The following is a 24,387-nucleotide window of genomic DNA, read 5'->3' as shown; positions in this document are numbered from 1 at the left end:
AATATGTTACTTCAAGAGTTACCTCAGTGAAACCTATGGAACAAATTACAATAGCACTAACAAACACGGTAAATGTTGTATTCTTTATAGAGATGTATATGTTTACACATATAGAAACATGCAAACACATCTATACACAGAAAATATAATTATCATTTGTGATAACATAAAATCAGCAACACTATTATACATATATCACACTCTTTTTCCATTAACAAATGAAATGCAGTCACTTTATATACTCATGGAAAAAATGGGAACTTGATGTCTGATTTTATTTGGTAGTTGCTTACAGAATTGTAAGTTAATCTGAAGAAAGATGAGCACTGAACTGTGCAAATAACATTAATTATTTTCTGCTTTTAGTACCCATAAGTTATACTTTGTCAGAATCAGTGGTCTCTTTTATTCTGTGAACCCCCTATATGAGCAATTTTAATGTTCTTGATCACTATCGTTATACTGCTGCTTCAGAAAAGGATTTGCCAATTCATATTCACACTGCTGGTGTATGAGAGAGCCATTGCACCATACTGTCAACAAGTATTGTTATTAAAATAATAAATTCTCCACTAACTTGCTAAGCCTGTGATCCTCAAATTGTAGCAAGGTGCTTTGGGGTTAGTGAAGCAAACTCTTAGGACAGATATTTTAAAGTAAAAGAAGCACAGGATATTTCAAATGTTTGAAGGAAATCATTTTCAACACCCCTTGCACGCCATGTAGACTCCTTGCTCACAATTTCAACCTTACATCCCATTTCTTTAAAAAAATTGTATTGAATTTATTGGGGTGACAGTGGTAATGAAATTATATAGTTTTCAGGCATACGATTTTATGATGTATCATCTGTATGTTGTATTGTGTGTTTACCACCCAAAGTCAAGTCTCCTTCTGTCACCATTTATCTGCCCTTTACCCTCTTCTACTTCCTCCCACCCCTGTCTCTCTGGTAATAACCATGTTGTTGTCTCTGTTTATGAGTTTTCTTTGCTTAATCCCTTCATCTTTTTCACCTAACCCCATAACCCCTCTCTCCTCTAACAGCTGTCAGTCTATTCTCTGTATCTATGAGTCTATTTCTATTTTGTTAGTTTACTTTGCTCATTAGATTCCACATACAAGTGAAATCATGTGGTAGTTGTCTTTCTCAGACTGCCTTGTTTCACTTAGCATACTCTCCAGGTCCGTGCATGCATGACTTAACCATTCAAACGTGTCCGTTTGTTTTATAATGTAATAACATTAATTTTCAAATTAATTTGATTGATTAGTGAATGTGAGAAAAGGAACCACAGAAATTATAAGGATGTAAAGAGTTATAATGCAGCAAGAAGATGATAAAATGGAAATCTAAGACACAAGACAGATATATTTGAAGCTTTTGTTATTACAAAGGTACAAAACATTTATCACAGGGAATGAAAAGTAAATAGAAAGCCAAGTAAGAATTTTTGAGGAATATAGAATAAAGTAATAACAAAGTCACATGAAATTTTCCTTTTAGATATGATTTCTGTTCTTTCTCTAAGCAGTTTTTCTTATCTGACTTCCCAGTATAACTCAGGTAAGTAGCAAGGCTTTCAAATATACTAACCCGAGTAAGCAAGAAATCTGGATATTAAATAGGACCAATCAGTTTGGAAGCTGACAGTTTGTTTTAACTAATGAAGTATTCATATAGAGTAAATATGTGGGTGCATGTACATCCATAATGTGGATTTATACTTTTTCCAATGTGGTTTCCAATTTATAGCCCTAACACTTACTAGCTGCGTGTGAACGCTGGGTTAAGTTAAATGAGTAAATAGTTGTGCCTCACTCATAGCACTTTTGTGAAAAATACAAAAATGTGCATATGGAAAACTTAACAAGGTCCTTGACACACAGTGAGTGTTGAATAAATGGCATCGCTCCCCCACCCCTGAGCACTCATCCCCTTCTAACACGCTACACATGTATAAGTGCTGTACAATGCCCTTATTTATTGTGTTCACTGCTGACTGCCCATCTCTCTTCATTAGAATGTAAGTTCCATAGAGTCAGATCTTTTGTCCTTCCCCGTCGTATCTCAAGTGCCTAGGACAATGCCTGACACAAAGATACTCAAGAATATGTGTTGAATGAATAAGTATCATTTCATTATTGGAACTTTCTTAGGCTTTTTCACCTGGTACCAAGAATTTTCAACTGGAAGATACCAGGCATGCTATGTTTATTATCCAGGAAAGAGTGAAAAGAGCACTCTTGAGCTACATCTAATTTTACAAGAAAAATGATCTAAATGTATTATTTATATTTGTGATTCACAAGCTTACATTTGCTGACCTTCTGGAAATTAGAATAGCTTAGTGTTTTTTCTTCCTTTTCCTTTATGGAATTTCTTTTTAGATTAAGTATATACCATAAGACTCTCCTTATTCAATTAATCAACAGTGTTTTTATTACCTATTATATGCCAAACACCACTCAAAGAGTTAGGTAATACATTAGTAAGGCAGAGGAGGTCCATGATCTCACAGAGGTTACATTAGAATGGCAGGGGCTGGGGGGTGGTGGGTTACACGCAGGCAACAGATGCAGGAACAAAAGGCCAAGATGACCCAAGATCCTGATGGAAGCTTAACGGGACTTGAAGATAGAGCCGGGAAGACAGTAACTACGAGGGTGCTTTAGGTAGGATGCTTATAGAAGCCTACTATCTGAAAGCATAATGAGCCAATCATGCCAAGAACTGGGGAAAGAGCTGAAGGTAAAGATTTCTAGGATCATCAGTGCAACATCCCGCAGGTAGCAAAGAATAAAGGAACCTGGGTTGGGAAAGAAAGCAGAGTGAGAGCAGAGTGGACAGAGCTTCTGTGCACCATGGTAAGCAGTTTGATTTTATCGTGAGAATAATGGAAAGCCATTATCTTAAGCGGAGGGATGACCTGATTTAAAATGGGTTTTAGAACAACACTGTGGCTGCTGTGCGGAGACCAGGCTGGACAGCAGGAGTGTGGCAACTGAGAGCACAGGCTCCGGAGCTGGGCAAAGGGGAGTTTATACCCCAGCTTCCCCCAAATGTCTTGGAAGTCACATACAATAGGCACCTATGGTAATGATAGAAAGGTTTTTACTATATAATAGCATAACTTTTAAAAACTACTCTCACAAGGGTAATTCATACTATTCTTAGATTTTTAATTTTATTCTAAATTTCTCTGTGTTGCCAAGCATTACAGAACATGTTTTGTTTATTTGAGCATGATACGACCTTTAGTTTTATTATGCTCGGCACTTGTGTGTGTGTGTGTGTGTGTGTGTGTGTGTGTGTGCATTTAAAATCTAATCCAAATAATACACTGTTGGAAAAATATAAACAAAAAATATGGTAAAAGTATAATAACCTTAATAAAATAAAGCTTTACATATGGGACCATATATTATGGGGATATTAGGTGGCATCTCTCTCTTAAAATTTGATTTTCCTTAAGGAAATTAAGGGCTTTAAAATAGTGCTTGTCACAAAATAAGAGACTGCTAAATGTTAGCCATTAACTTATTTTTATAATGAATTGAAATTTATCATCTACTGGAAAATATATATAACCACCACAGACCTCCACTAGTATTAAAAAATGAACTTTCTACTTAATGCAAGAATGCTGAACTGAAAGCGTCCATAGATTCATTCATCATCCAATCCAATACAGTATAAGGGATGCAGATGTGAAATAGAATATAACAAGGTCTCTTGTTTCAAGATGCTGAAGTAAGGATCTTCCATTCCTATCCATATGCTTACATCATCACATTTCTGTAGGGTGTAAATGGATAACACTCTGACAGATGACATGTGATACCTTAAATACAAACTTAATTTTTTCACTTATATTTTATATTCTTATAATGAATGACACTGGTTTTTATTTGCCTCATTTGCGTGATTTTCTACCCTTGGGGAGTTTACTTCCAAGGTCTGGCAAGATAGTACAGGCTGTGGATAAACAGGTTTCCTTGACTCGCACACATGGATCAAGTAGGAAAATAAGAGGAGGGGGTGGAGGTTAGCTTACTCCCACCCCCTCCAGGAAAAGTGTGATGTGCCCTTTTGGACACCGAGGGAGCAATGAAGTTAGCATGCGGCTTTTCCACTTCTGCCCGTGAGTTCCAAAGATGCTGGCCTGCAGGCTCGGCGATGTCAGAGAGAAAATGTGTACTGGCCACGAGTTCAGACTGTTCACACTAACACCTAGGTAGGGCATAAAACACTGATGGTATACTTGGGAGTGAGGACTATGTCTGTAGAAGATTAAGAAGAGTGAGAAAAAGGACCTTGATTTTTGCCTATTTCTTTAGAACTCCTGAGAATAGAAAAAGGTAAGGAGGAAGGTTTCTAGCAATAAATTGACCTAATCATTGTTTTTGCGCCAAAGTGGAGAGCAACATCAGATAAGTATGTGGTACAGAAGAAAGACTTCTCTTTAATAACTCTTTAGTGAAATATGTGAATGAAATTTAAAGAAGATGGATTACTGCTAAGCACCTGAAAAAATTTCATTTAAAATATACTATCATATGTTATTTAAACTTTTAAATTTTTTTCATTAAGGAAGATAAGGTAAAGTATAAAATGATTATTTGTTTGATGGAAAAATAATTTAAAAAGTGTTCTACTTTGTGGAAATCACATGGATTGTTTCAGCAGCTAAGCTAACTGAAAGTAGCTTTTCCCTCCTGATAAAATTTCAATGGGCAGGGCCTTAAGTGTGTGTTTTAAGAGTCAGGAATGAAGATACTGATCCCATCTCCTCTCTTTCGTATTTATTGCAAAGCATACAGAGAAGGCACCAAGGGCATCAGTATTGGGACCTGATGGATGAAATCAGTATAGCACAGTTATGCAAATCATGTGTGCAACTGACACAGCTTGTGTAATTGTCAGTGCAATCCACCTCTATCAACCACCTCCAGGAAGCAAAGCAAGGGGTGGAGGGTGGGGAAAGTTCACACTTGGGAGATCACGGAGAAAGTGGCCCAGGTGCCCAGTCTACAATCAGGTGAGAACAGTTTCTTCTCATGGGAAGCCTGCAGGACAAATTATACTAAACTTAATGCACCATCATTATTATGAATGAGTTGCATTAGATTTAACTTCTGAACCTGCATGATTTTCTCCATTATGTCTATTATTATATACTGGCCCATGGATTAGTATTTTTTAAGTGGGTCTCTTTGGCAAATCTGGTAGAGAAGTCACGGTGATCAGGTTTTAAAATAATATCAATATGAATATAACTGATGATGATAATCTTTTGACCAAGTACTTAATTTTTAGATATTTTCTACTCTCCAGTCATTTCAGAAAATAATCAGTACTATTAATACCTGAAAGTTTATAACCTGTAGTAACTCCATGTTATACAAATTATTTTGACATAATATAAACTAAAAATACTTATTTAGCTACTTTTCCTGCCAGTCTCCTCAACAAATAAAGTGAAGTAATATTAAAGGGAACATTGAAGGATTGGGGGCGGGAATCTATGAGAAAGACAAAAGAAAGAGTAGGAGGCAAAAGCAGAGACAAGAGAGGAAGATAATCTAAACAAAACAAGATGGAAAGAGGGTGTATTAGAAAAGAGAGTGAGTGATTACAATGCTACATGTACTTGAGAATACCTTTCAGTCTAATGGAATTCCTGACCAGTATCAGTCAGCAATTTAAGGAAATGATGTGGCTGTGGTAGTGAATCTTTTAGTAGGAAGTGACAATACATTTGAGGGTGTAGCATTCTCATGACAAATTAACAGACTGTCCATATGAGACATATCACTAGAACATTTAACATTAAGTTGTTTCCTTAACAATACAGTCAAAGGTTAGCCCTATCTCAATCCAAGCCAGATGCTACTTTTGCATTTTATTTTCAAGAGATTTGGATATGAGGAGAAAGCAATATCTTCTTACCAGCTTCCTTGAGACTGTGTAGTTTATACCTTTAAAATGCCTGTTGGTTGGTTTAACATTCTACTAAAGATGAATATCCAAATATATTCCAGAGCAGGTGAGTCACAATGTTTTATTTTGTAAAGGGCATAACTGAACAAGACAAACTAGACTTTAAAATAAAAGGCGAACTTTTAAGTGAGTTTGCAGCAGTGTAGTAACTGATACAGTTTAAAAAACCAATATTAGGAATGAATACAAGCATAGTTCTGAGCTATTTAATGGATAAAATAAAGTCCTTGGAATTAACAGCGTCTTGCAAAATAAAAAGGCAGTCCTCATAAAAATAGCTAAAAACTTGCAATGAGGAGGAAGTTGTTGCTATTTTAACAGGTAGATATTTACATGGTACATTTGGTCCAGTTCCTTTTTATAAGACCAAATAGCTTTAAACTGACAATTAGACATAAAGAACAAACTTCTTAAGCTGAAAACTGCCAAACGTTGAACAAGTTATAAAGTATTGTTGTAAAATTCAACATTCCTTGGTGGCATTTGGAAATAAACTAGATAGTTGTTCACAAACGTAGACTTACTGATCCTAAGTCAAAAGAGGACTTTCACACTGGAAATTTCCTCAAACAGCTATTACTCCAGGGCTATCCTATACACATACATGGCCACGCATCACATGATGACACTTCAGTCAAAGATGGACCACATGTGTGATGTGGTCCCATAAGACTATATGGGGCTGAAAAACTCCTATCACCTACTGATGTTGTAGCTATTGGAATTTTTCAGTGCAATGCATTTCTCACGTGTTTGTGCTGATGCTGGTGGAATGAATGTGTGCTGTAAAAGGATAGCACCTAAAATGACGGAGACTGGCTACACCTTCTAGGTTTGTGAAAGTGCACTCTATGCTGTCCGCATAATAATGGAGTTGCCTAATGACACCGTTCTCAGGACATATCCTTTGCTGTTAAGCGGCACAAGACTGTATGAGGTAAACTATTTTTACTAAGTATTTATTTTCTGGTGCTATATTCAAATAAAATGTTATATCCTATACTAAATACTGGGTTAATTGAAAGCAAAGGTTTTACTTGGAATTTCATAACAGGTCTTATGTAAAAAACAAAGTAATTCTCATTTTCTTATAATGAGATAAGCAAAAAAATCAGTAAAATTCATGCACTGATCCGCTTATTCCAGGATATTTTATTTATTTATCTTGGTACAATATATTAATGTTAAAATAAGTATCTTAAAAATATGCTAGTGTTAAGGAATATTTAACTTTTGTAGAATACAAGAGATGAACAAGTTTCCTTGAAATATTAGGAGTTTTGATTTTCAAATGTTTCCAAAAAATTCCATTTTTATGCAACACATAATTTTTATGATAATCTGAGTCCAGTACAATCCAATGACCAAAACTGAATTTTAAATATGGAATAAAAACATTTCAGACTATGAGAAGCATACATACTGTCTCTCTTTATAATTTATACAAATGAATTTATAACACATGTATAATATGTTTCCATATATTAAAAATACATACCCTTCTATCCTGTTTTAAATATTTAACTTGGGCATAGCATTAGAGTATGTGAAAAATATACCTGAAATGCTAATTAGAAAAATATGCAATTCTAGTTCCTCCTAGACTTAAAAGAGAACAAGTAAGTTAAATATTACTTTGATTAACAGGGGTCCAGGATTTCACTGAAACACAATTTCCCCAGTGTATCGGGTATAATAAAGACAAAAGGAGTGATATATGTAATATATGAAGCAAAGTAATCAAATCTCTAGGAATGAAATAACTATAATCACTTGTCAAACTAAAAAAATCTAAGAACCAAAACTAATTTAAAAATCATTTGATTTTTTAGCAACTGCACTGATTAATCATTAAAACCTCAAAAAATACTATGCTATGTTATAAATTTATACAAAGCAAATTAGATGACTTATGTGGTAAATCTTACGCTTAAAGAATAGAGAGTCTGAAATAGAAACCAGTATCTTTTACTTCCTCACAACTGTATGTCTAAGGTTGGTATATGTTTACAAAGGTATATTTTATTTTCTCACTGGGTTAAAATTTTTCAGCTGATATGCTGTTGAAGACACATTCCAACTTTTTATTTCTCTTTCTCTTCCCATTCTCTCTTAAAATACCATTTAATTTTCACATGTAAAAAGATCTTTTTTACCCCTTTTTCAGCCATTCATTTTGTTCTGATTGTTACAAAGGGGCAAAAGTAGAAAAAGGGCTGGACTTTCTAGTAATACATAAATTTAGCCAAAATAATGCAATCAGATAAAGGAATTCTAATAATATGTCCAGTATCACTATAAATAGAATAAGTCTAAATAACGCATAGTAAATGAAAATATTTTTTTAAAAAAATCAAACACTGATGATCTCTGTACAAATAAACTTAGATTGTATCATTTCTTTTTTTTTTACTTCCTAAATGGAAAACATTCCAAAATTAAGGTATAGCACTTCTATAACTGAAGCTGGAAAGGTTATGATTTCTTTTGTTATTATCCTAAGAAGTGGGAATAAATACAGGAGTTGTTGATGGGAATTATCTGCTACTGAAAAAAAAACCCATCTGCTATTGGTTTGATATATTTCCAGAAATAATAAAATTATACTCAAAAAATTATTGCTGCCCTGGCCAGTGTGGCTCAGTTGGTTGGAGCGTTATCTCATAAGCCAGAAGATTGTGGGTTTTATTACTCGTCAGGGCACTTGCCTGGGTTGCAGGTTTGGTTCCCGGTCAGGGCGTGCACGAGAGACAACCCAATGATGTCTCTTTCACGTGATGTTTTTCTCCCTCTTTGTCTCCCTCCCTTCCTCTCTAAGCATGAATCAGGTGAGGATAAAAAATATTATTGCTGGAAAACAAACTTTTCCCTGGCAAATACTGGTAAATACTACCGAAGCATTTTTGCTCTTTAAAGGGATCTGATTTATTTTTGGTAAAATCAGGCAACCTTTCAAAATTTAAAAATGTTATCAATGACTATAATGAAAATTTAAAACATGCAAGCCAGTCAACTAATCAGAATTTGTACACTTAATCCCATTTTCTATTACAGTGTGAAGGAGGGGAAATTCAACATTTTTTATACTTCTCCTGGTTTTCAGAAGACAAAGGGAGCTTTTTCAAACATTTATTAAAAGTGAACATATTTTGAGTGAACCAACCATGACTGGAACCACAATTGGAAAACTGGAAACTATATTGAGAATATTGCTTAGGTTTAAGTTAGCAGCCAGTAACAGAGAAGTAACACTGGCACTATGAAGATCATTTGAAAACCCCAACTTAAAATCTACTCCATGTTCTGCAAATCTATTTTAACAGATAAAACAGTAAAAATAAGTGGGGAGTGGGGACTACTCTCTTTGAAGTCTGGTCACAGAAACTGATCAGCAAAGTCGTGGCAGGAGAGGTAACACGGTAGTTAGCATCATACAGTATTAGTAGCGTAGGGAGATTTGAAGATTAAATTAAGCCACTTGTCCAAGTTACCTAGCTAATTTGCGGTGAGGCCATTCCAGAACCTTACAGTCAACATCTTGACTTCCAGAGAGTATTCTCTTTCCTTTATCACATAAGTTGATTTAGTCAACTTAAAGTTTTGTAGAATAAACTGTTATCCTTTATATGCAGCATAAAGTATAGAATTTGGAATGTGAATCCAGGCTATGCCCACATGACCTCTCTGTGCCTCTGTATCCTCACCTGTGCAAAAGGAACAGTAGTAGCAAGAATCTTTCTTGACTGGCTGTCTCTGCATTCCCTTTGAAAAACACGCCAGTGGATGACCTGAAACACTGAGTTCCTGACACACATAGGCCTCTCTTAGGTGTGCCCACATAAACATCAATAATTCCGGCAGTTGAACTGGGTATTCACTATGATTCCCTTATGATTCTAGCCACATCTATTAATGCCAGCTGTATCTGTTATTGTAATCACGTAAATTATTAAAGCATCCATTTTCCAATAAAGTACAAAAAAAAGTTCTTTCTAGAAAAGCTAATTCATCACTTTAGAAACATTGGATAAAGATGGGCTGATAAAAACATATTAAAGAATTGGAGGTGGGCAAAGATAATCAAAGAATGTATATTATATGCTGTATATTTTTCTAAATGTCTTTTTCATTTTTTAAATATATACAAAGGGGGACTGCAAAAACCAGAATTTATTTATAAAAAATTGTGTATTTATTCTTTCATGTTTAAACTTCAGTCACCCTCAAAGTACTCTCCATTTGACACAACACACCTATCAAGACTTTTTTCCCACTGCTCAAAACAGTTTTTGAACTCATCAATTTTGATGCCTTTTAGAGTGTTTGCTGTTTTTTGCTTCACCTCTTCCACATCAGCAAAATGTTTCCCTTTGAGGACTTTTTTTCATCCAGGGAAACAGAAAAAAAGTCGCTCAGGGCAAGAACTGGTGAACAGAGAAGGTGAGCCATGGGGGCCATGCTGGTTTTGGTCAAAAACTGCTGAACACTCAGTGCATTGTGGACAGGTGCACTCCTAAATCACCCATCATGCAATGGACAAACATGTTGAAAGAGTCTTCAAAAGAAATTCACTGAAGCCGAACACCGCCTCTTAAAATAACACCAGCTGGTACAATGGTGCAGATGGGTTCCTAGAACTCATACCTAGTGGGAGAAGCCTGTATATCAAGGGGCCTACACTCCAGAAGATAATTCCCTTTTGGGGGGTCCCTTTCATGTATGTATAAACTCACAGGAACATAAGTGCACATCAACTCTGGGCTCATTGTTACCAACCTACTAGATGGAAAATTTTTAAATCTAAAATACAGGACACAGAGAGGCAATAATTATACTACAGAACACAGTAACTAAAACAAAACAATGAACAGTCATTACCCAAAGAGGGGGTGGGAGCAGAACACTTTCTAATAATGATATCAATATTCATAAAAATTAAAATCATTACAGCACACTTAATACCTTACACTAGTTATTTTAAGTACCAGTTAATAAATTTTAGTCAGTCTGTGGCACATTCTCTCTTTGCCTCCATAGCCATTTTCACTCTGCTCCTGCAAAAAGCTAATTTCGGTTGGAGTCCTCAGCAGGCTTCTTTTAGGGTCAGTTAAAGTGAGGCATCAGCCAGAGATTGGAAGGTGGGAAGAGTGCGGTCAAGGTGTTTATTCCTCAGTCACAGGTTAACCGGTGAGCGTTCCTCTCCTGAAAGTCAGTCTCCCACCTCTCTTCATTCCAGTGGCCTCTCCATCCTCTGGCCCCTTAGACCTGGGGCTAATTAATTACTTCCTGCTAGTGCCGGCCTCAGAGTGCTTCAACCACCCTCCATTGGTTTCCTTTATACCTAACCATTCTTTTGCAAATATTAGTCCTTTCACAGGGCATCTCCAAATCTTCCCCATTTCAGTGCCTCACTGCCTTCCTGTCAGGACCCTGATTGATAGTTATGAGTAGCAGGAGTGGCCCAAGGCCAAAGTCCATCAGAATGTATTCTGCCACTGGGTTGCTCATATTTGAAGAGAACACGGTGGCCATCTTACCAGGGAGTTAATAAAATGCTGGTAATTCTAGGCACGTGTTGGCAACGTGATTACTCAAATTATCCCTGGCGGTAGCATGGAATAAAGTACACGTGCAGGCCAGGCTTTAGGTACCTTGGCCTCTACTCGCTAAAGCAAAAGTGGTGGTGGTGAGGGACAGCTACGGATGGCCTTCAAAAAAATTCCTAGGAAAAAGAACAAATTGAAGGCTTTGAATGGCCAAATGAGAGCAGAGGTAAGCAATCAGGTTTCTCAGTGAGCTTTAAGAGAGTCCTTATTTACTTAAGCCTCAGGGCAAGTACGGCTGAAGACAACTCCCGAATCTGGTTTGAAGACCTAGGGCATTGCTGCGCTAAATAAAACGGGCAGTACCGATACCGCTGGTCTCGGTAACAGGGTCCTGACGGGGAAAGAGTAAAACAGGGGACAGTACTATCTGATCAAACACTGAGAAGGCTCAGAATTTTGAACCCCCAAACCTTCCCGAGCCATCCTTACTAGAAGACACGATCATCCTCACCCCCACTCTTCCATCTAAGGAAACCAACATCATTTCCATGTAATAAGAAGATTTCGGATGGTTTCAGTTACAGCAGAAACCAAACAGAAAATGGCAATTCTTTTCAGGACTCACTCCTACTACTTCCCATTGACCTCAGGCTCATAACAAGTCAGATCCTAACAGAGTCAAAAACTAAGACCTGATCTAGGAAATGACATCCTATTCACTGAAAGATTTACAAAACTTTGTCAGTTTGTACCAGCAGGAGTCTAGCTAGCATGTAGGGGAATAGAACAGATTGATTCTAAGGTTTTTTTATATCCAAAAAAATGAACTAAAATGCTAGATCAGGCCACATGTATCAATATATATGCATTCATATGCGGTTTGAGATTTCGCATATTGCCTAGAGCAGCTGGGGGTGACTGAATAATTGCATCCTTCATGAAATGATGCCTTACATAGTAAGAAGTTGAAATGCCAAAAATTTCTTACATACAAGTAAGTAAGAATATTGGACAGTATATATTACGAATCATCCTGTTCAACCTATCCCTTGCCGTACCCCTGGAAGGGCCTGTGGGATACACCCTTAACCAAATAATTACATGGGTGAAGAAAGAACCAGCGTGCTTGGAAGATCTTTATGGTGACTGTCTTCACTAGGCTGGAGAGAACAATGATAGACGTGAAAACAGATCTGGGCCCCCTGATTTAAATGGACAAGGGTGGGCAACAGTGGGTTTACAGCTAGTCATATGGAGAAAGGCATGCAGGTTCTGGTTATTACAACAGCTTAATCAGCTGTTTCCCATACTCACAACTGTAAACCTACTTTTGCCCTCCCCTGTGTTTCATTTCATCAACAATATTTCAACATGCGCACTAGCATATTTAGATGATTAATAGCCACATGCGGCCAGTGGCTGCCACACTGGAGAGCACAGCCCTAGAACTATCACCTCTCCCAAGACAGTAACTAAAACGGAAAGATGATGAAGTGGTGATTCCTAAAACATGCCCATTCAAACTGTTTGCTTTTTGGTGGGATGGGGGGGCAGCAGCTAATGTAAGACCTAGATGGTTCTGTGGATGGGTGCAGACTTAATGACCTCATAACGCCAACTGCAGATGCACTTCTAGCTCTAGTATCGTCACTGGATCATATTAAAATAGCCCCTGACACCAGGTATGAAGGTATTAACAATTTCTTTTTTAAAAGTGCCTTATCAACAGAGATAATCAGAAGCAGTTTGCCTTCACATTACAGGAACAGCATACTTTCACTATCTTACCTCAGGGTTAGGTCAACTCTCCTCTCTTTGTCATAATATAGCCCAAAGAAATCTTGTTCATCTTGACATCTCACAGAACATCTAGGTGAAACATGGTATACTGATTGGACTTGATGAGCAGGAAGTAGTAAATACCTGAGATACCTCAGGAAGATATGTGCTGGAGGACTGGAGATAATCTCCCTGAAAAGTTCAGAGACTTGCAGCATGGGTGAAATGTTACGGGCCTAGTGGCCTGGGCATGTTGAAATTGATCCTCTACAGCAAATGGCAGATTGCTGCCCCTTGCACGTATCATGAAGAAGAAGGCACAAATGCGGTGCATTCTTTGGACTTTGGAAAAAGATACTGCACACTGGGTATGCTGCTCTGATGCATGTACCAGGTATTCCACAGGCTGTCAGTGCTGAGAGAGGACTGGGGTGAGGAAAGGATCTGCGGCACATACCTCTGCTATGATGAAAGCTGCCCTGTGCCTTTGGCTCCAAGACCCAGCAATGCAGTGACTTTTGGAAATGTTTGTGGCTGTAAGACATCTCTGTCAACAGAGATATCAGAGTGCAGAACTGTGTTTTTTTTAAGAAAACACATGCAATATTGTACCAATAAGTATTCTCCCCAGGCTTTTTTAATCCTCACCTGAGGACATGCTTATTTATTTTAGAGAGAGAAGAAGGGAGGGAAAGAGAGAGAGAAGGAGAGAAACACCAGTGTGAGAAACATCAATCAGTTGCCTCTTGCATGTGCTCTGACTGGGTACCAAATCCACAACCTAGGTACATGCCCTCACCGGGAATTGAACCCCATGACCTTTTGGTTTATGGGACAATGCTCCAACCAACTGAGCCATATCGGCCAGGGCTAACTATTCTCCCTCTTAAAAGTCCGTCCTAACTTCATATTGGACTCTGTTTAACACTGAGAGTACTAGGCCACGGAACTCCAATGACTGTGTGGCCCGAACGACACAAAATGAACTTGGTGTTATCTGCTTCAGTATAACATTGGATAAGATGTGCACAAGAGCATTTCATTGTAAATGAAACTGGGACCATGCAGGTTTGGGAAGCACAAGCTAACTTCATGACCAAGTAGCTCAGGTGTCCCTGATAACCTACCACCACTGCTCCACAATCCCCCCTCCAACCACATGTATGCCCCATGGGGTGTTCTCAGTGAATGATACACAGAGAATGAGGCTGTGTGGACCTAGCTGTAAACAGAGGGCATGGTATTTGGTATGAGCTGTAACCACTGTGTTCCAGGCCCACTGAGGGGCGCCGGCCCCGAAATACAGCAGTGAAAGGATATCCCCAGCAGAATTTCAGACTGTGTGCCCTGCATGGAAGGAGAGCTAACTAAGGTCATGGCACATGGTATGGCCATATGGTCAAGGACTTGGAAGAACAAGACTGGAAAATTGGTGCTAAAGGTCTAAGTGAGTTTTGTGAACGAGCCTCGCAGAATTGGGACAAAGCGTGATGACATGTCACACATGAATGCCCTCTAGAAGGTATCCACATGGGGAAAGCCCTCAGTGACCTGGACAAGAGTATCTGTGGCGTGACTCAAACCAATCAGACCATCTATTTTGCAAATGTCAGTCAGTCTTAACTTAGCTTCTGTTGTGCCTACTCAAGGAAGTGGCCCACATACAAAGTGACAAGAGGGGAGCTGTTATGGATTCAACAACACAGACCTTTCTCACTCTATGACTGATGTACTACCACCAGTGCTGACTTCACGGCTTTCTAAAGTGGAGGCCCTAACTACCCCAGGAAGATTAACCCATCAGTTGGTAGCAGGCAGGCAGGTTACATTGGGCAGCTTGCAATATGAGGGAGGGAGAAATTTACCCTCATAGGATGTAATAGATATTCCAGATATAGATTTACGTTCCTTCCCTTCAATACTTTTGCAAGTTCCTCTCTACCTGGACTTAACACAACGTCTTAATTAAGTACCGTGGTATTTCTTAAAATATTCCTTTCAACCAGGAAACACATTTTATGGCAAAGGAAATACAGCAATGGGCTCAAACCTATATATTCTACTGTTCACGCTTCATGTTCCGTGATGCAGAATCACCTGGCTAAAAGGAGGGGTAAGACGGCCTGCCAGTGGAGGGGTGCACGTGCAGCGTCCTGCTGGGAGGAGTTTGGGGGTGTTCTATCAGATATGGTATATGCCTAATGTCGTCTCCTCCACAGCCACAGTGCATGAGTCTGATGACACAGGGGTTAAGGCAGGAGTGGCTACAACATAAATATATCCAATCATGCATTTACAGGATTTTTCTCCCTGTGCTGAAATCTCGGGTTGGTGGTTTTGGAGACCTCAGTGCCCATGGGAAGAATGTTTCCACCATGGATTAGAGTTCTGGCACTGTTATTTGGAAGCAGAGACTACTTCCCAGCTGTCTGGGGCACCTCAAGCTGCCGAACTATAGGGAGAGAAGTGGGCTACTAGTTGGTTTTTCTGGATAATAAGTGATTTGGGGTTGTTTCTGTACAATAGGGGCAAGGACAACTGTGCTTAGAATTCGGGAGAGTCACTAGGGCACTTATTTAAAATAAACTTGCTCAATAATCCTGGTTATTGTAAAACAAAGGCAGAACCACAGTACTTACAGAAATTAAGGTTTGGGTTCCCCATCAGATAAAGAAACCTGTCCAGCCCAGGTGCTGAAAAGGGGGTTAAGAAGAAGCTAGGATGGGTAGTGGAAGAAGAACGCTGTGATGATCAATTTGACTTTCCTGACCAATTAGGGAAGCACAGACTTTAGCAGCTTTGTTTCATGTTTCATCTATTATGAAAAGCACTGGTGATGGCTAACATTTTAGATTCCACTTGGAAGGATGGCTGAATTAATATCACCTCTTGATGATGCAGTAGCTGAATGACAACCTTCTCTCCCTGTCACTCCATTAAACTCTCTTCAATTAGCCAGTGTGAGTCTGCCATTTATATTAGCAAAAATCATGCCCTGATAAACCAAACTGCAAAATCAGCATGACTGTATTTATAGGGGCCATAATTTTATTTTGGAACCTCAAGGTAGCAATATATTTATTTATAAAATACACTATTTCATAGAAACAGCTTCAATTTATACACACAAACTTTATAATTACACACAACCATGTAAATAGTGTTAAGGGTCTGGCTTGGCCAAAGCTAATGAGAATGACCTATTTTTGGAGGGACATCTTTCTCTCCCCTCACTTCATCACCCACCAACCAGGTGCCTCTGATGGTCCATGCCTAATTTGCATACAGAAGCTAATTGAAGCTGCCTAGCTCAATCTAACACAAAAACCATGGTGTCTTCCCTTGGGAGGCACCACCCACAAGGAAAAATCTATGAAAAGAACAGAAAGGAATGCAAGGAAACAGAAATCGAGATGAATATCAAATGCCTTCCAGAGGTGTCACCAGGCATTGAACCTTCTAAGAAGATAGTGATCACCAGGTAAAGAAACGTGTACACTAGACCATAATACTAAAAGCAGCACAATTTAAAAATATATATAATAGATGTTTAAAGTTATTTTTGCCTCAACTTCATGTAATAGGTATGTTCATGAAAAGCTATGTTTTATATAATGCTTGGGCAATTTGACAACATGTTAGTAAGCCAGCATACATGGCTAGATAAAAAAAATAATTGTCATGTCTTAAAAATATTATGATAGATAATGATTTTTATAATAAAACACCACTTTCAGATATAGTTTTCATAGCCCAATTTCAACATAAAATATAAAATGTCATAGGTGGAAATAAGTGAATTACTCTGAGTCAGAAAGGAAAGTAAAATATATAAAGCATTTTGTTTTAATGCCTGCATTAATTTCATTTTCCTATAACTGCCCCAAATTTGAGTAATATCTAAATAGTTTTACATATTTCACATTCATATAAAATGATGAGGTAAAACTTTAAGACTTAACAGGAAAAATGTAAAGAAAGATAATACAAGCATTACCTCACAGTCCACAGGACTCTCTAACACATTTGTCAGTGTAGATGAACACATCACTTTCATCATAACTTTATAACAAAATTAAATGTTAATGTCACTAGAAACAGAAGGAGCATATAAAACTAGCTTGAGAGCATTCTATATTAATTTCCCCCTTTAGCTTCTTGGTTATGGCAATTCATGTTAAAAGTCAAATGAGAATCATTCAAATTTCTAATCATTCCTTCTCTTTTAGGTACTATATTCTGGCATTTAAAAAAAAAATCAAACCTATTTCAGATTTTTAATGATGATTTAGGATATAGAGAATAACTGCAGAAAGCATCCCGTGACTACTCTTTGAGAGTTAAAAAAAAACAAGAGTTAAAGGGAAACAGTATATTCCAACAGGCAATTTTCTAATGAGCATAATCTTTTCAAGTTTAAAAATAGCAATATTTGACTGCCCACTGAGGTCCCAGCCTGGGTGCTGTAATCAGCCAAAAAATAATAATAAAAAATCACAGCTTTCATCTCAATGAAAGGTAACATCAGTATGTAAAGATGGTATTTCCCATTATCCTGAATTAATCACAATTATTGGGTTAATAATTATAAAATTAAAAATCAGAGAAAACTTATATAACAGCTGTTTTCTTACTTCAGTGGCTTGAAATAAGAGACCTCAGTTGACAGTGCTCCTTCTGCGGAATCCATAAGGGCCACGTGCACCTTGCAACATCCATCAGTTTTTCAATGTACACAAATGAAAATACTGTCTAGGTCATTCCTAGCTATGTACCAAAGTTCTGTCTCACCTACAGCACTGTCCTGGACGCTCACGTTGGAGCCTTCTTCTCGAAGCATTGCTGACACTTACCAGAGTGGGTCCTGAGGTGTCCTGTGAGGGCGTCCCTTCTTCTGCACGCATAGCTACAGAAAGGACATTTGAACGGCTTCTCTCCAGAGTGTAACTTTATGTGTCTCAGAAGATTGCCCTTCTGAGTAAAAGAAGCCCCACACTGGTTACAGTGGAAGGGACGTTCACCTGAGGAAAGGAAAAGAGACGAGAAAGGCCAAGTAGGTTATATGCAAGGGACTAAGTCGCCATACCCTGTTCACTAGAGCCAGTCCTTCGTGCTGAGAATATTCACTCCCTCCTAGGTCTTCTAAACTTTTACCTTTTCTAGATTTTGCTTTTCAAATCTAAAGTCTCAAGCTTTAGTTCAAGTGTTGTTTTCTGCCTTCATATAAATTTTACAGAATTCCTGTCATTGACTCAAAAGAGTAACAGTAATAGAATTGACAAGTGACTGAACTAGGTGCCATCGCTTTACTGATGTTATTGGTTGCTTAACATATAATATTTCAGTCCTCGTAATGATATATCTAATCAGGTATCTATGGTTTCAATTTATAAATGAAGGAACTGAAGTTCAAGTATCTAAGTATCTGGTGACAGTCAGAGTTAAGAAGTACCCAAGCTGATAACTGATTCTTGACCAAATTGACTATATTTTGCTCTCCTTAACTGTACCACATTCTCATTAAAAATCACAAATTTTGATTCAAAAGGCACCTCTAGTCTAATTCTCTCATTAAGCTGATAATTTCCTTGTCAGGGGGACAAGAGGTTCAGTGAAGGAACCAGGTTACAAAGCCCATTGCCACAAAACCTCCAAGTACAGCTCAGGTCTCTCAGTTCTAGTCTCGGCAGGGGCCTGAGCAAAGCTTCCTTGTATAATCAGGGAAAATTCAAGAAAACTATTCATTCGGGCGTTTCTTTTTTGTTATGAAAATCATTTTTTGATAGGCATTTTCCTTCCTATCATTGATATTGCTGTAAAACTGCTTAGCCACAATTATCAGTTCAGTTTGTTGTCATCAACCGGCTGACGTCAGCAACCACAACGCTGACGAGGCAGTAAAACGGGCACGTGGACCCAACTCGGCTAATCACACCAAGAAGAGTACACTACTATTTAAGTTTGTCTATGTCTAAAGACAGACATGCAACATATCGTAAATGAATAAATACTACAAATACATCATATTGAAGCTCAAAGTCTAGAATAAAAATAAAATTTGAAAAACAATTCTGTTTTGATTGAACTGGACCATTTTTGTACTTGAAGTTAGATAATTATTACAATTCTAATAGTTTAAAAATTTTTTGAGTTGAATTGTCATGTTTTATATATCTAACTGAAACATTCATAATAGTGAATAATAAAACCTCTATATTTTGGTGGGATTTTAATATAATGAAGGCAAACTCATTGAAAAAAATCTGAAATTCATAAAGAAAATAAAACGGCCTTTTTCTAACAGCTGCCACCACATATTCTGTCATACAGATTTGATATAAACGCTAAAGAAATTAAAATGGATAAATCAGGTGTATCAAATTTTGTCGTACTTGCTCATTTTGAAATTTAATAAGATACACAACAAAAAATTGTGATCTCTCTGTATGTAGCAAAAATTGAGGTTTTTTCTTAAGAAATCTGGAGATCTCATGAGCTAAGTTTACAAAATGTCCTACGATAATGTATTAGAGTGAAACAATTATCTGTCATGTTAAAGTTGTCTTACATTTAACCTTAATTAACTTTTTTGATTCATCTGCTAAAACTGACAAATTAAAAATCAATACTAAATAAGTTTAAAAAAATACTAAAACTAATTAAATCAACATTAAGTAAGTTATAAAAAGATACTTGACCTAAAACCTCTCATAAACAGTCTTAAAAATAGTCAACAATTTAAAATAAATCTAATTTGGTTAACCTTTTTTAATTTTACACATACATTTGCACACACACATGAACACACATGTAACATACATATAAACTTAAGTCTTTGACTTTTTCCCCAATGGAATAGCATTCTACAGCTTTAAAATCTGGGTTTTCCACTACCCACCATGGAAATAGAAATAAAAAGGAAGAAGGAGGCACTTTCTTCATAAAATTAACTTTTTAGATAGTAGGGAAAGAGCAAATTTAAATTATAATTTTCACTCCAAATATTTTATTTTTTACTTTATTTTACTTTTGAAATCTGTCTCTGCAGGGTTTCCCAGGCAAGTAAGAAATCAGTGTGCAAGAACTTCAAAGAGAATTAAATTAGGGTAGTGAACAAAAACATTTGAAATCATGTTTGCCTTTGAAAAATACTCCCCTAGCATGTCAATCAGATTTTCTTGATCAACTCCTACAACTGAAATAGTTTAAGATCCCCAATTTAGAGAACTGACTTCATTATTCAATATAATGCTAAAATAAAAACTAAAAAAATAGTAAGAATGACTCTTTTAAAATGATTTTTAAATTCATCTAATTGAGTTTATGGGACTAATGACAGGGTGATTTAGTTTTCACATTTGCAAAATGTTCCAGATACCTTCAAATACTACGCAAATAAGAACTGCTTTTGCATTTATATAACCATCCTTAAAGGAACAGGGGGAGCAAAAAGGGGTCTAGGCCTGTCAGGAAATCTTGCCATATTGCTGAGTGCGTAAGAATGAGTGTGGAGGCATTTCCTACGCTCCCTGGCCCTCGGAAGTAAAGAAAGAAGCATGCTGCGGGTGAACAAGCATGCTCCCATTTTGGACAGAGGGCACAGGCAATATTAATAATGTACTCTGATTTCAATCAGATGAACCTTTGAGAAATAGAGATCTGCTTTACATGAACTGTTTAGATTTTTTTAAATTCTTGGATAATAATTCTATAGCTTTACTCATTTTGGGCTGAAATATGGTTAGCTACTCTTAATTTCTTGATTATGTAAATAATAATTTTTTCCACAATCCTCTATTTTTTTTGCATGTGTTCTACACTAAAGCTAGTTGAAATTACACTGAAAACTCTGTGATATTGCTATTGGAGTCAAAGATGAAAACAGAATTTAACTTATAAGATTTCTTTTTAGTATAATCATTATATTCCAGGAAAAATCCAAATACAGGAGTCATATCCAAATTTGTTTAATAACAAATCAAAAATAAGTAGATTGACTAATTTTTTTGTAAGTCATTCCTATAAAATGTGAGCAATCCACTTATTAAATGATTTGGAGTTTCTCTGTCTGAGGCATTACAGAAATGTGTAAAATTATTTGAAAATTAAGTAAAAAGTTCAGTTAACTATCTATATTGTCTATGTAACTTGAAACAACACATCTCAATGATTTCTTTTTTAATAATCTGTTTTTCTTTAGTAAGCAGACTGAGTCAACGGGTCTTTTTTAAGTCAGTTTAGACCTTGTCTGAAAACCCTAATAATGTTCTTCTTCAGATGTAAATAAAAGCAAATTTCAGGAAAATCCCACAAATTTATGAAACACATTAGTGGCATTATGGAGTAATTAAATTAAAAAAATCAGAGAAGGCTACTGCATCTGTGATAACTAATCCTCCTATAAGTGGGCACAAAAGTCCGGATTAACCACTCCGAATCCATTCTCATTCTGTTTTTTGTTTTTATAAATTTATCTATTAATATCATCAAGGACCCCTTTTAGTTATTCACTGGATGAAGTCATCCATTATGCTTATAATGGAATAAGTAAATTATACTTCAACATTTTAGGTACTTTTCATAAACATTAGAATGCAGGTGGTACATGCATCAATTTGCTGTGGTGAATCACAACAGAGGGTGTCCCTGTGTTGAATGAACAATAGCCTGTGAGTGTGAAAAGTCCCAAACACCTGGAGAGAGGACCTGGGAGCAAGAGGATGGCTCCACAAAGCTGAAATGTACAGAATACAGTGCTGAAAACTTGAAGTTATGAAGATGGGAGGACTCTCTCCACAGAGGGGCAAAATTAAGAATATTCTATATTTATAATGTTTACATCAATCTGTGTTTAGGTATGCATGAACTGATTTATTGCCCTTACTTCTTTTCTTCTCCCTGTATTCTCAGCAAAGAGTGCCTGGAGTATCCGATGACAATATTACCTGATTATCTACCTAAGTAGCAATACCAAAGAAATAACACCAACCCATTAATAAGATACTGGAATTGGCACTTTAGTAGAGGAAAAAGAAGGAGTAAATTTGATCTGATACTCCATGTCATTTAGTGAATTGGGTGGTTGTGTATCTTTTTTCACTATGAATTTTATATTAGGTAGATTTTGAGCTGAAAACACAGAAACATATGGTTCCCAAAGGCTTGATAAAGACATGAGACAGTGCCTTTTATACTAGCTCTAACTAATTGGTGAGAGGTGGAAGTTCTAAAGTGAACCAGTACTTCACGGTATTAAGGAGAAAACATTTGGTGACTAGATTCTGACTGCATATTTTTCCATCTAGTTTAAATTAAAGAAATGTAAGTAGATATTCTATTCCGGTACTAAAATGAAGTATAAAATGTCATGACCCACTCAGGTGCATAAACGGGGTCAGCAGAAATACGTATAAAAATAGATAATTTAAAAATATATCATAATTTCAAGGTCAACAATGTGGCAGATATCCCAAGCCCCTCTGTGAATGACTATTACCTTAACAAAACCTTCCATACTTGAGGAACATGTAAGAATTTTTATAGTACTCTGGTAAATATTCACTAACAATAAAGAGTTCATATGGTTGCAAGACCAGTTCATACAGTTGCAAACCATACTTTGGTTCATTTGGTCCATTCTCCTTGCCTTCACTAGCTGAGTGAATCTCCTACCACTTGTGGAAATCTTCGTAACTATTTAGAAATATTTTCCATGTGAATTAAGAGATTTCAGAATCAAAATAATCCAACTCTACTACAATACTAAATATGAAATGACAGTAGAGTAGGTATTATTGTTTACAAACCAACGATCCTCATGAAAATCACTGCAGACAGCAAAACACTAATTAACCTAAATTTTCAAACGGGCATCCTCAGGTTCTTTGAATTTTCTTAACTTAGAACACAAAAGGTTTATTAAAATTTTACAAAAATTGTTTTTAGTATACTTTTCAGCCTCAAAATGAACACTATAGACAACTCAAATGGAAAGTCATTGGATTCATTTTGTTTAGTTTGCATGTCTTAGATAGGAGAAGTTAGACATCTGAAAGGGTATTATCTTCCTCAGTGTAATCAGTTGGAGATAATAAATACATACAACTTTGTGAAGTTAGAATGATTTCATGGGCGTAGACTCATTATTTTACAGTCTTTTCCTTTTCTATCTTATCAAATGTGGTGTCCAATCTTAATCTTTTAATTCTTCCATGACACATTTTTTAAAAATAAAGAAAAAAATCTGTACTAGACTATAAATAGTATTACTATAAAATTTTAAATATAAATATTTTAAAAGAGAATTCAAAACAAAACAAAAAGTAACAATGTTACTGCTTGTATGGTTGGAATAATCTTTAATCCTTATAAAGTTGATGATTTTGATTAAACTAACACTGATTTTAACATGTAATAATAATATAATCTTTACTCACTATAATCTTTACGACATTAGCCTTATAGTAACACCTCATCATGAAGCACAGCTTACCAAGCACAGCATATTTGAACAAACCCATGCTGGGTGTCATGAAATCGGCTCTAGCCTCACAACACCCTTCACAAGGGACGATGGATAAATCACCTGACCCTTCTGGGCTTCAGTGTCTTCCAGTGTAAATGAGAGGAGGGTTAGACTAGAGACTTCAATGTACCTGTATCTCTCATGTTTTAAGCACCTACTTATTAAATCAATTACTTACGAATCAATATTTTAAATCAATGTCTTTATTATAATTCATTTCTCTTCCAGAAGAGTCTCACATTTTAAAGCTCTGAGTATGTTAGTTATTAGTATTTTGCTAAATAATACTACTTTGCATTATAGTTAAAACTAGCATTATTTTTCCATCAATTTTCACAGGAACTTGACAGTTTTTAAGAGTTCTCTATCTGCCACAATCAAATTGCTGATTTTCAAAAAAAAATTAAATTTTTTTGTCAAAAGTGTATACAGATTTAAATAAAGCCTTCTCATTAGGTTGGTTTCGCACATGACTCAAATCTTTTAGACTTTTGATATACTTTTAGTATATATTAAATTAATCAGAGGTCTTT

General features: G+C 36.5%; 1 protein-coding gene across 17 annotated transcripts in view; it reads right to left on the bottom strand.

The window, feature by feature from the left end:
• The window catches only part of IKZF2 (IKAROS family zinc finger 2), a 144,609-nt gene that overhangs the window by 29,432 nt on the left and 90,790 nt on the right, over positions 1-24,387 (bottom strand). For all 17 annotated transcript variants that reach the window (XM_036022894.1, XM_028509449.2, XM_036022892.1 and 14 more), the window contains one exon: positions 18,183-18,350. In XM_036022894.1, coding sequence (XP_035878787.1) covers positions 18,183-18,350 — 168 coding nt within the window. The remainder of the gene's footprint in view (positions 1-18,182; positions 18,351-24,387) is intronic.

The sequence above is a fragment of the Phyllostomus discolor genome, chromosome 4 (genome assembly GCF_004126475.2).
Source record: "Phyllostomus discolor isolate MPI-MPIP mPhyDis1 chromosome 4, mPhyDis1.pri.v3, whole genome shotgun sequence".
NCBI classification, from domain to species: domain Eukaryota; kingdom Metazoa; phylum Chordata; class Mammalia; order Chiroptera; family Phyllostomidae; genus Phyllostomus; species Phyllostomus discolor.
This window is presented reverse-complemented; position numbering and strand designations above follow the sequence as displayed.